At 44.4% G+C, this 13103-nt stretch overlaps 1 protein-coding gene and 1 non-coding gene across 2 annotated transcripts; both read left to right on the plus strand.

Moving 5' to 3' along the window:
- The first annotated feature begins 10658 nt into the window (after window positions 1–10658).
- On the plus strand, window positions 10659–10938 carry LOC111755342 (protein POLR1D-like). Its single transcript, XM_023562680.1, is given in 2 exon segments — window positions 10659–10873; window positions 10875–10938. Coding segments are annotated over 2 exon segments (279 nt in total).
- Window positions 10939–12399: 1461 nt separating this feature from the next.
- Window positions 12400–12533, plus strand: LOC111755351 (small nucleolar RNA SNORA41). The gene has a single exon (XR_002789909.1). It is a non-coding gene; the product is annotated as a small nucleolar RNA SNORA41 (small nucleolar RNA).
- The last annotated feature ends 570 nt before the right edge of the window (window positions 12534–13103 follow it).

A 13103-nucleotide genomic window follows, 5' to 3' on the forward strand; every position in this document is an offset into this window, starting at 1 on the left:
CTTTTGTTCTGAGTTGCCCAGAGCAGGCTTGAGCTTTTGATCCTCCTGCCTCAGCTTCCTACAGCCAAGTTTATTTTTAGCCTGAAACATAATGCACTTGCCCCCTTCTACACAGCAACAGAGTTTACACAGGCGAAACATACATTTTACTTACAAGGGGCACCAGGATCATCAAAGGCCAACAACAGGCTAAGACCACAAGGCATGGTAGCTTTGGCTTTTGTTAGGTATAAAGCTTGAGGGATGTGCTGGTGGCTGCAGGAAGTGGTAGAGGTAACTGCTGATGCACTCAAAGTTTAAGAACTGAGAAATGATGTGTTATTGGGTAATCACACAGGAACAGATCATGGTTATCTGATAACCTAATTGTCTGCTAACTGGATTACTAAACTAGACAGAATTTGCATAAAATCAAAGTACCCAGCTGCCATGTTACCTTGTTTTGAGGCTCCATGATGTCACAGGCTGTTTGTTGGCCTCAGCTCTGGCCATGGACTTAAGATTAATCTGTCCCTAAACCAGTGCAGGCTTCACTCAAGCCATGCAGACCTAGGATGGACTCTCAATGTGTTTTTATGCCCATTTATTAATATTAGTTATTGCCTACTTATACAGCATCAAGCTGGTCCTTAGCACCAGTTCATTGTTTCTCCTTTGTCATTATACCAAGTATGATTTTTTTTAGTAAAACCTCTAGATAACGTCATGAAAAGTCCTCATGTTGCAGAATGCAAGAGACTAGAAAGACTACTGGGGAACAAGAGAATTTTATTCAAGAATTTTAGATGCACACCAACTCAGCTGGATTTTTATGCTCCAAATGACTGAGTGCCAGACAAAGGAAGCCCTCCAATTTTTAAGCATTTGGTCAAGGGAGTTGGTGTGAAATGAGACAAAGGCAGTTATTTACTCAGTGACTATTCATAGTTCACTACATAAGGAAACAGTGACAGAAGAATCCAGTGTTGAGGCTGAGCTTGTGTAAGTCCTCAGGTCTGGGTTGTGTAGCTTTGAGAATGGTCAATTTTGTGGACAACTACATGTTTGCTGACTATGTGAGGGAAAACATGTAAGCACAGTTCTCTCAGGCAAGACCATATATAGTGACAACAATGGAAAACAAGCTAGCTCTCTATTAGCCTGTGCAGTGATCTGGATGTGGAAAAGGGCTTTTACCTCTTTTGAAGTATGCCTTTTCTTTATTTTTCTCATCAAGAACATGCAGGAAAAAATCCTTAATTCTGGAGTTAAGCATCATTCATGGAACTGGTGCTTCAACACCAAACATTTTCAAAATCATGCCTGCAAAATAGTAGTAATGCCTCCATTTTTTATTCTGCTAAATCCAAAATGTCTTGGTTGTCAGGAGAGGGAATGGAGAAACATTTGCCATTGGGTAGTCATATTATAACTGACTTGAAATTTAATGTCATGTTTCTTTGTTGATTATATTCTATGCAGCATATATTAAATGTAGTTTATAAGCTGGACACTGGCCATTTATTTAAATTTTGTATTTGTCTATGATTTAAGTAATTATAGTATAACAGAAAATGTCCCCACCTGCCAGTATACTTCAGTCTCTTAGTTGCCCAGGTTATGGCTCCTATCTCTTAGATAGGTCTGGTCACTGTGATGCATAGCTGGTCACTGTCTTGGTTACTTTTTTCTTGTTGTTTAGACAAAATACCTAATGTCCAACATGAAGAAAGGAAAGGTTTATTTCTTACAGTTTTTGGAGGTTTCAACCCATACTCACCTGGTTCCAAGGCAGGGTGGTGTGGCACAGAGGCAGTTGTATAGTGGCTGCAAACAGCAAGCAAGAATAGCAAACAAAACAAAACACCATCTTCCCACCATTACATTGTATGCTGGCTCTACTCTTGGGTGGGTGGAGCACTCATACCACAAATCCAAGCACTAGACCAATGAACCAATCACAAATGCTAGATTCAGCTACGTCCATGATTGCATGATACTGGGGGGGGCACTGAAGTAAACCATGATACTCACTATAATGCACATTGTATAAACCAATCCCCATTTGACTAGCCATTCTGCCACTGTACTTCCTGCTTGCTTATACCATATATGACCTAGACCATCAAGAGATCAGTGCCTGATAGTCCGGCAATGATCCTGATCAGTACCTGTCAATGTAAATAAATCTGCTTCCAAATCTTGGATGTTGTTTCAGTGTTTCTGATACCACTGTAATAATAGATTTGAATTATTTTGGGTAACAAAGATGACTTAACCACACTACACAGGATAAAAATTCCAAGTAGATTTATAGGACTTTTGTAGCTTACACTACCCAAGACATAAATCACAAGCAGGTTTAGAGGAACACCAAAGCAAGTCTTTCTTTGCCAGTGGCAAAACCACATCCCCCTTCAGCTATCACAAGAAAAATGACAATCAGGGCTTTCTAATTTCTCTCATTTTCCCCTCAGAAATAATTAATAATGTAAATTATAATTATTTGTAAATACCCAAGTAGGTGCTTTTGCACAACAGGTATATGAACTCAAGACTTATTATCCAATGACCAATCAGAATACAGGTACAACACATAAATAACATGTACACTTGATAACAATGGCTGTGTCTAATATGAATCTTCATAATTCAATATATCATACGTTGTATTGAATGTATTTACTCCATGCATATGAAATAAAACACATGTTTTCTAAATTTTGGTTCCTGTAATTTTTCATTGCTTTTGTGTGGACCAACACTCTTTTTAAGTATCATCATTTTTTGTTGCTACTCTTGTCTTGTAAGTCTTCAATCTACACTTAATTTAATGGAAACTTTGTGAAGTCCAGCCTATAAGAGGTTGTGACTTGTTAATTTTTTTGTCACCAGTTACAAAGTTGTCCTTAGCCTCAGAAGGAGCAGAGGGACCTCAAGTCCCAACAAATGACCTTTCTCCATGAAGGAACAGGAAAAGTGACTTCTGTTGTCTGAAGAGAGTGAGGGAAACTGCCATTACATTTTCACTCTTTTTCTGTTGCTGTTTGCTTGAGAGTTGAGCTGCCATAGGGAAGTTTTCCCCTATCAGCAGAAAAATGTAGGTGGAACTTTGAAGAAGGGAGAGCCAGAGAAAAATCACTTAAGTCTATGTAAGAGCCAACATAAATCCCAGACTTATGCTGAGCTGCTTGCACAGAAGGTTTCCAAAGAAGCAAGCAAAGACTTGAGAAGTGATGGTTGGGCACCGAAAATTCATAATGGCTGATTTTGCATACTTCTCTAAGAGATAAAATGGAGGTTTGGGATTATCAATACTACCCATCTGAAAATTCTCATTGGCTCATTTTAGCATAAGATCATGTATGCTCTCTTGAATCATCCAGAATTATACTTGCCCATAGAGTAATAAACCTCTGAGTTGTTCACCAATTGCAATCTTTCTCTAGCTCTGCCTATCACTATATACACTCAATAAGTAGTGGCTATTTTGGAGTGTGAGGAGGAAGACTTACTGGGAGACATTGACTTTCCAGCCACTCACATATTACTAATCTTGTCTCTAGTTTTTTTATTTTTCTCACCATAACCTTAATGCAGACACTTGGGGCTCTTCACCAGATCCCCAACAAGTGATTCCAACGTCAACCACCAGTCATCTTGCAGAAGAACAAGGGGTGAGAGAGCCCTGTAGGCACCACTACATGGCCACGGTCCAGACTCTACAACAGGAGTGCAGCAGATAGTCTGAGGCTTGCTGCCTTGACTGCTTCACAAAACAACCGAACAAGGAAAAGGAGCAGTGCCCTGAGAATTTTAATAGGTGACAGAGTCTCACAAAACAACCAGCAAATGCCAAAGTACGCAACAGAATATGCAGAAAATTAAGAAAAGTTGATAATTTTTCAAGAGAAAATACACCATCCAGCTCTGAAACAACCCACGTAGAGGAAGGATCATGGAAAACGCCTATTGTAACCATTCTCCAAGAAAGAAAAACAAATACTCTTGACATGTGGAAATAAGTTCTCATCAGAAAAATAATAAGAGTCTGAGAGTTTGCAGGTCATTAAGATGACAATCAAAAGAATGAAAAAAAAAGAAAAAAGAACAAAAAAATTAATGAGGTCTCAGAGATATGTAAACCAACATAAGTTTTAATGTTTGTACCATTGGAATTAATAAAAGAGTAAAGGGGTTGAGGAGCAAAATAAAGAATGGGGGGAAGTCACAATTCATGAAAAACAGATCTAAGATGCTGAAAAAGTCTCACCTCACACATACTCAACCTAATACACATCAAGCATGGAGACATCTCTGGAAAGTGCGCTGAGAAAATAACAGGTCCAACGCAAGGAAATACCAATTTGAAAGCTGAGACTTCCTATCAGAAAGCACACCACCACGAAGGGACTGAGAGAAAACCTTTTGGAACTGAAAGAAAAGATCAGCCCAGGAAGTATGTGTGTGATGTAAGTACTGAGTGTTAGAGTTTTCAGCGCGAGGAAAGCGAAAAAATATAAAGTAAAAATGTAGCCTTTATTCCAAGGACGTGGAGAGGAGTCCAACGACCCTCGACCGTCTAGTTTCTGACTGGAACATGGGGTGGGGGATGGGATGGATATGACGAGGGGTGGTGCTTAGGGCGGGCATTGACGACGTGGGAGGAGCTGATTGGAACTTTTTTCCGCGTCACTGGGAAAGGAAAAAGGAAGTTGTCATAGGGGAAGGAGGAAGTGATCTCAAGGTAAACATCCTTTGGTCCCGCCCCGCGCCGCCTTAATATCGTGTAACTTATTCTAGGGTCAAACTCTTTCACTAAGGTTCAAACAAAAATAAATGTAAAGGACTGTGTAGGGGAAAAAAACTGGAGAGGATTTATCTGGAAAACTTGGTAACGAAATACATAGATGGATTTCTTCAGGTTAAAGATAAATGACAGGAAATGACAGGGTGTAACTTCAGGAACAAAAGAAGAGGAATCAATGCTAAGTGTTTGGCTAAATGAGACTGGTTGCTCTTCTCCTAAATTCACATACATGACAAGGGCAGGAAGATTCAAAGACCTGATCCAAAAGTTTTCAAATCAGGCAGCTGTTTCTCCTGCAGGATCCCTGTTCTTCCAGTCCAGCCTCTTCTGATGAGAGCCCCAGGCCAAAGCACCCAGGGCCCTCACTGGACTACAACAGCTCATTCATCCTCAGCTGTCGCCCTCAGCTCACCCGAAAGGAGGGTGGGAAACTTCATCAGATCCAGGGGGCAAGCCTGCAGCCTTTGTGTGTGCAGTCCCTCAGCATCTTAAGCTCCTGTACGCATCTTCCTCAGAATGATAGAGGAAAGTCCCTCCCTTGTAAGTTTCAAAATGTTGCAAATGCCTCTCAGGGCTTTTTGCTGATTCATTTTTCCTCTCAGGCTCCAGAGCTCTGCCCCAGCAACAAAGTATCATCACTGTTGGATTGGGCAGCAGTGGCTTCTCCAAGAAGCACTCTCCTCCTGCTTTTGGAAAACAAGTATATTCTCCAACAGCTCCAGTGGGCAGTTCCAGAGCTAGCTTTGTCCCTCAGCCCTGCCCCCTGCCCTGCAGGGGCAGGAACTTGCCCCAAGGGCCCATCTGCATGGACCCCTCTCCACACCTGCCCAGAACCCTGGGTGGGTGCATCCCGTGCCCCTGGATCCAGTTCTGACTTCCTCAGGACTGACATCAGTGCTCTGGAGAAAAGTACCCAAAACACTGTTCCTGTACCTGCAGGCCCTTGCGGCTACAGGTCAGCAGTCAGCAGGCTGTCTTCAGAGGAAGCAGGTACTCTGCAGCAGTTTTCAGACATCCTGTAGCTCATCCCCCAACACTTAGCAGACCACTTGACCCTTTGGCTCATAGAGAAGCAGACCCAACAGAGGATGGATGTTATGGTCCTGAGGTGCCTATGGTAGGCCAGCGAAGCCTGATTCCTTTTGTCCCAAAGCCTGGGCCTCTGCCCAGAAACCTCCATGGGCAGAGCTCTAGAGATCAAGGTACCTCCAGGCCCCGACCCTCAGACCCCAACCCTCCTGTATGAGCTCAACATGGCTAACTAGTATCACCAGCTCCTATAGCTCCACTAGGAGTGTCGTGGCTGATTGACTGTGTCAATTTGAGAAGCTTAGAAACTTAACTACTAAATTGGCTCAGCAATTCTACACCCTAGGGTGTAGAAGACCCACCCTAAGGTGGTCTTCACCTGGATGGTATAAAAGGGAAGGAGGAAAGATGGATGAGGTTCCATTCTTCGGAGGACCTCCAGTCTTTGCCTTTGACTTGCACATCATCTCCTGACTTCTAGTGCAGACTCTTCAGCTTCCACCTTGGCTCCTTCAGCCTTCCAGTGTCAACGCTGGACTGAATTCTTCAGTCTCTAGCATGTAAACACCCTCTGCATACTTCTGCTTCCAACTCTGTGGCTGACCATTATAAGCTGACCTTGTACTTTCCTGTACATCTGTATATATTGTATTATATCTGTTCCTTTAGTAAAACACTGAATATTACAGGGGATTTCCTGGACTGCACAGGAGGGCTCCAGCCACTGTGTGCCCCAGCTGCTCTCCTCCACTAGGGTCAGTGTTCAGCCCCAGAAGACCAGGAACAAGGTTATGGCTGACACGCCATCCAAGCAGGAAGAAACAAGGAAGGATGGGCAAGCTCACAACAGAGGGTGGCGTAGGAAGATGAAAGATCCCACTCCTGCAGCAGTGGCAAGGGGACCCCCTGATGCCGCCACCACCTCCAGAAGTAAGCTATAAGATCATCGCATAACACGTAGCTCAGGAGAAGGAGACAGCATTCCAGCTTCTGAACAGCAGGCTGATGGGTAAGTTGCAGGCCCTAAACATCAGCACCACCACATAGCCTGCCCGCCCCTCTTCCCTGCCCAGTGGAGGAGGGACTGTTCCTCCACTCACCGTTCCTGCGAGGAAGAGTAAGAACACAAAAGAGAAGGTCTCCAGGGCACCCCTGGCATTTGCTGCTGTGGCCACTTCAGTGCATCCTGGGTCCAGAAGGAAGTGCTCTTCAGCCAGGCCCCTCTTGAGCTCACAGGCCCTTCCAGGCCTCTTTTCCCACACCACAGCCACAGCCACAGCCTCTGCTCTGCACTCAGACACAGACAGTGGGGAGATACCTATGGACACCATGCCTCCACCTGATCTTTTCCAGGGGCTTACTCCTGGCACCAGTGGGAACTCTTCTGCCCAGCTGTAACACCACTTAATGGCAGCACAGCAATAGCTATGAGCTCTGGTTTCCAGAGACTGGCACTGGGGTGACATCTTGAACCCACACCTCCACACCATTTTCTCCTCCTGGGGCTTCCCCCTGGCACCAGTGGGAACTCCTTCCTCTCTGCACAGTTGACAGTGATACCACCCAGTAGCAGTACAGCCATAGCCATGGACTCTGGTCCCCAGGTAGGGACCACCAATGGGACAACATCTATATATATCACACCCTTACACAATTCTCTTCTTCCAGGGCCTCCCCCTGGCACCGGTGGGAACTCCTTTCCATCTGCACAGCTGACTGTGGCACTGCCCAGGGGCAGCAGGGTCACAGCATCCACCCTACCAGGACAGAGCTTGAGAGATCAGCCCTCCCCCTACACATAAACACCACTTTTAATGTTCCTCCATCCTGACCACACTGGGGGCCAATGATGGGCAGCAGCACGGAGCAGCCACCAATACCCATGGTCTCTATTTCTCAGTCCTGGCAGCTACAGCTCCGGGCCTGGCCCCAACCCCTGTTCCAGGTCAGCCAGCCTCCAGTAGCCCAGCACAGGCAGCCCTTGGGGGATCCTCACTCACAAACTCAACCTCAGGCATCTTGGACAGCTCCCAGGCAGCTTCAATGTCACCCAGGCTCTTTTCCCTTCTGAAACTTCAATCGCTGCTGCCTCTGCCACAGCCACCTACATGCCCAGTGCTCTGACCCAAGTCTGGCACAGCAGACAACCTTCAGCAAGGTAAAGCTCAGCCCTTATCAAAGGTAAAGCCCCAGCTAAGCTCAGGCTTAGTGATGTTGGCAGTTTCAGCTACACCAAGGGGCTGAGGGAGGATACGGGTGCACCCAGATGTTACAGCCACTGTTAGGGCACTGAGCATCTCTTCAGTGTGAGGAGAGACCCCAAACACCACACAGGAACTTGGGGGACACAAGGATGTGACAAGCAAGGCGGCCTCAAACCACACATCCTAGCTGGCCTCTCTCCCTGGCTTTCTTGCTTCTCATGGGGGCAGAGTTAGGAGGAAGCTGGCCTTCAAGGCCCCTGCTTACACTGCTGCTCAGTGAGCCACCAAATCATCCTCCCCCAGCTCAGGACCCACTGCCGTGGGGTTTGAGAGGCCAAAGCTGCCCTAAGAGAACATCCACTTCCTCTTTGATGCTACCTCCTGTGAGCCCCATACACTTGTCACTCACAAATCCCGAGCTGACCTCTGTGATCCTGGGGCAAACTGGAGATTTAGGAAAGCACTGTTTCTCTCTTTCTCGCTTTCTTCCCTGCTCTTTAGCTCTCAAAGTCATGAGGACATGACTGTGATCCTCATGGTGTTGATGGTCTGTCCTTAAGGCCACAAACTGGGTCCTTGACAGCTTTTCCTGAATGAGGACTCGGGCGGAGTCCAGCCCACACTTCTCATGGATAAACCTACTGTGGTTAAGATCAAAAGTCCCCACAGGAGAGGTTTCCTTACTGCTCACCAAAATGATGAACCACTAAAAATAGCAGAGACATGTAAAATTAATAAACTAGCTTTAGACCTTTTCTAGTTCAACAAACCTAACCCAATCAGAAATAAACACATCCTTAGCAGGAGAAATGACTTAGTCAAAATCTGAATCAGGAAATGAAGTGTAATAAGAAACAAGAAAACCAAAACTTGAAAACCCTTTAGCTAGACAGATGAGCACCTTGCCACCAGCTTGAGCCATGGGTGGTACATGGGTCCATGCGGCCCGATGGGACAGTTACTCATGCATTACCCATGGTTCAGGGTCACCCTGCAGTGAAACAAACATAGGAATCGGCCCTGTAGGAAAGGTGTAGTGACTCAATCCTATAATCCCAGCACTCAGGAGGCTGATGCAAGAGGATTGTCGTTCAAGAACAGCCTGAGCTACATAGTGAGATCCTGTCTTAAAAAGACAGTAAGTTCCCCGCCTGGAAAGCAATGCCATGTGCTAGCTGCTGCCAGAGTGGGGGCAGCCACACCCAAACTTCTATCAGCAAGTCAGCACCACTCCAGGACTGAGTGGGGGGGGATATCCGGGACTCACCAGGAAGTGATCCCAGCTGCGAAACCACATCATTTTCATTGTTCTGTTGGGTTGGGTTTTATTCTCTTTTGTTTTGTTTGATTATGTTACATCTGATGGCAGAAGCAACTATTTGAAAGATAACAAGATGTGATGGTAGCCATTTTTGATTAACTAGTGGCTTGTTTTGAAGTCCTTTAATGCATTCACTGTTTTGTTTTTATTGTTTCTATTCTGTTCTGTTCAATTTTTACTATGTCTGAAAGTATCTGAAGCTATTTTGAAGACAACAAAAGGCATTGTGTAACTATTATTGGTTTTGTAATGTTTTAAAGTCCTGTATTACTTATACTGGCTTATTTTTATTGGTTTTATTGTTTTATTTTCCTTGGCTTTATTTAAAAATTTTTCCTTGGTTTTATTTAAAATTTTTTAAAAGACAAAAATAAATAAGTTTATAAATGTAAAGGTGTTAAAGGAGTCAAACAACAGTATGAGAAATTCCACTGGGAGTATTTGTAGCAATCTCTGAAAAGTGCACCTAAAGGAGGTAAGAAAGTGGTACCCTCTCAGGCACCAGCAGCAACTAAGCCAGCTGTGAGAGAACCAGGAAGCAGCACCCTCCCCAGGAGTCAGCCAGCACCAGAGCAGAGGGACAGGATTCTCCCACACTCCCTGCCCTGTACAGAACACAAACTGAGATGAGAGCAACTGAAATAAAGAAAGAACTTAATGCTTGTGTTGTTTGATTGACTGTGCAAGCCTAAAGCCAGTAGTCTGAGCATCTATGTAGAAGATAACAATATGAAATACAGTAACTATTGTGGATTTCCTAATGTCTTATTTTTGAAGTCCAGTATCATTCTCATTGTTTTGTTTTGTTTCTTTTTGTTGTTTTGTTTTATTCCCTTTAAAATAAAATAAAAAACAGAAAAGGAAGAAAAACATACTAAGAATTGTACAACAGCAAATTAGATAACATATGAAGTGGACAAATTGTTAAACAAGTAAAAGTAACTGAAGAAGTGTTAGAAAATAGAAACAAATATAACAAATCAAGAAGAGAAACTGTATCAATGATCAAAGTCCCAGTAAAAACAGAAGACATGGACTAGTGTGACTGTTGAATTCTACTAAAAACTCAAGAAGTCTTTACACCAGTCCATCTCCACCAAATAGAAGAGGGAATTTGCCTTAACTTATTCTACTAGTCCAGCATTACCCTAGCAATAGAGCCAGAGAGACATCACAAGAAAACTAGAGACCACCAATCTTAATAAAATATCCTACAGAAAATACCACCAACTCCTGCTTCTGCTGTGCATTTCCCCTTGTGGGACACAGCCTCCATTCCCCAGCACCACCTAAGGACTCCAGAAGCCGCCTTGTGATGGAAGAGGACCAGGAGCTGGAGAGGAAAGCAACAGCGGAACTGCTAAATGAGGCTAAACACGGGAAACACAAGAACACACTGCCCTCCCATAAAGAGCAAGACCACAGACAAAAACAGGGTATTAAGGTAGCTGCCAAAAGGCAGAACCAGAAGGACGTGAACCCCAAGAAGCAGAGAAGCCATCCCTAAAAGCACAGCCTCAAGGCTTGTGGGCTACTCTCCACCAGGAGAGTGGGGCACCCAGGACAAGCGCGACCTACGACCCAACAGCCACTGAGGCCACTGCAGTGGGACTGGGACGTCAGCGCAGAGGCAAGCACAGGGAGGACACCCGAGAGGGCTTTCCCCCAGGTCCTTGTTTGTAAGGTGGCTGGTGGTGACCAGCAGATACTGACCTCTCAATTCTTTGCAGAAACAAGTACAAAGAAACTTGCTCTGAAACAAGTCTTGGGCTCCTTCAGCAGTGTAGTATACACCCATGTTGTTTTTATCTTTTTTTGTGGAAGTTGTCTCAAAATAAATCTAGAATTTAAACTTTTCAAATTATACACGCCTGTAATCCTAGCACTTGAGAGGCTTAGGCAAGAGGATCATTGTGAGTTCAAGACCAGCCTGGACTACAAAGTGAGATCAAGGCCAGCCTGTACTGCATAGGGAGACCCTGTCTCAAAAAGACAAACACACACACACACACACACACACACACACACACACACACGCAAGTGCGCGCGCGCGCGCGCGCGCACACACATACATAATTAAGTACTCTAAAGAAGGAAAAATGGAGAGACCAGAACAGGCTAGAAAACTAAAGGCAAAGTATAGTGGCAGGAAATTAGTCTGTGTGCAAAGATGAGGCCAATGACCCACTCAAGACAGCAAGGAGGGCAGAAAGGAGAGCAAGGATCAGCTGCGAGGGGAACAGCAGGATGGATGGCACACAGTGGCAGGGAACCAACTCCTGAAGGTGGACACATTCATTTTTTAGGATTCTCACATCCTCCCACACAAGACAGTGTAGCTGAAAACACAACCACAAGATGTCTTCATTCATTTGCACCCCTGGATAATCAATTAAAACTTATCAAACAGTCTTGAAAAGAGAACAACTAAGAGCCTGCCTGGCAAGTGCAAGGTCCTGAGTTCAACTGCTGAGAGAGAAGGAGAGAGAGAGAGAGAGAGAGAGAGAGAGAGAGAGAGAGAGAGAGAGAGAAATGAAATCTTGACCACCTTCCTAGGCTCTTCTTAGTAAATGCCTTAAAATTAATGCAAATTGCCATAGAAAAAGCAAACAAAAAATTTCCAAAACAAAGAACACCTCAAACATTTAAAAAATTTAGAATACTTTAAAATCTCAAATCATACAACAAAAATCAATGCATCTGTATTCATGCAAACAAAATTATTGAATAAATTAACAAAGTAGAGAAAAGAGACACAATTATGAATAATCTGTTACAAATTCACAGTGACTGGTTTTGTGTATTTCCCTGTAGGATGAAAGGAAGGATTGGGATTGTTGGTACCATACATCTGGGATTTCCCATTGACTCTTCCAAGCATAAGATCATCTATGCCTTCTTAAATCATCACAGGATTATACTCTGGGTCAAGATACTTCTAAACATAATCTATGTGCTCTGGAGTTAGCGTTTTTGGGTGAGTTGTATTCCTTTGCTACCTCCACCTACCACTGTATGTAGCTAATAAGTAGTGGCTGCTTTGAAAGTGGAAGAGAGTCCACAGCTACTGGTCTGCAGCTGCTGTCAATCGTAGCAGCCGTGGCATCCCACTGTGGGAAAGAAAGTGTTACACAGTTAAATACCTCTTTCTTACCCAAGAAGAAAGTGGGCATGTGTGTGACAGACAGTGTTAAAAAAAAGAAAATGGGAGAGGTCAGATCCGGAGACATTGACTTTCAGCCTTTGAAGGAATACTTGTCTCTTGGTTTTTATTTTTCTCACAGCATTGTAAAGACAGACAGGGACTTTTTGGCCAGGTTCCTGACACTGACTATGGGACTCTTGGTCAGGTTCTCGATAATAATCTGTGTAAAAAACACTAGAGGTTCCTGCCAATAGCTGATGCCCAAACACAGCACCGTTGGCTGTCTTCATGCTCACCCACAGGATTACAGCTGCTTGGGTCCAGCTTCCCTCAACTCTGTAAAGCAGCCCAGCTCTCATGCCTGCCCCCATCTCTAAGGCACAAACCAAGAAAGCACAGTCCAGGAGTACCAGGGAGCAGGCAGGCTTTCCTCTGCAATGCACACTTGCCAAGCACAAAGCTGCTTGCTCCTAAGTGCCTGGGCTGCTCCATGTGCTGGCTCCTAACTCTTTGGCTCCAGTCAGTGTCACGACTGATGGTAGGAACCCAGAAGTCCAGGAGCCCACACATTCTTTAGTCTATTGGTTGTTTACAAGTATAATACTTAGTTTCAGT

The sequence above is a fragment of the Cavia porcellus genome, unplaced genomic scaffold (genome assembly GCF_034190915.1).
Source record: "Cavia porcellus strain 051 isolate PalLab524CR breed Dunkin Hartley unplaced genomic scaffold, mCavPor4.1 scaffold_11, whole genome shotgun sequence".
Lineage (NCBI taxonomy): Eukaryota > Metazoa > Chordata > Mammalia > Rodentia > Caviidae > Cavia > Cavia porcellus.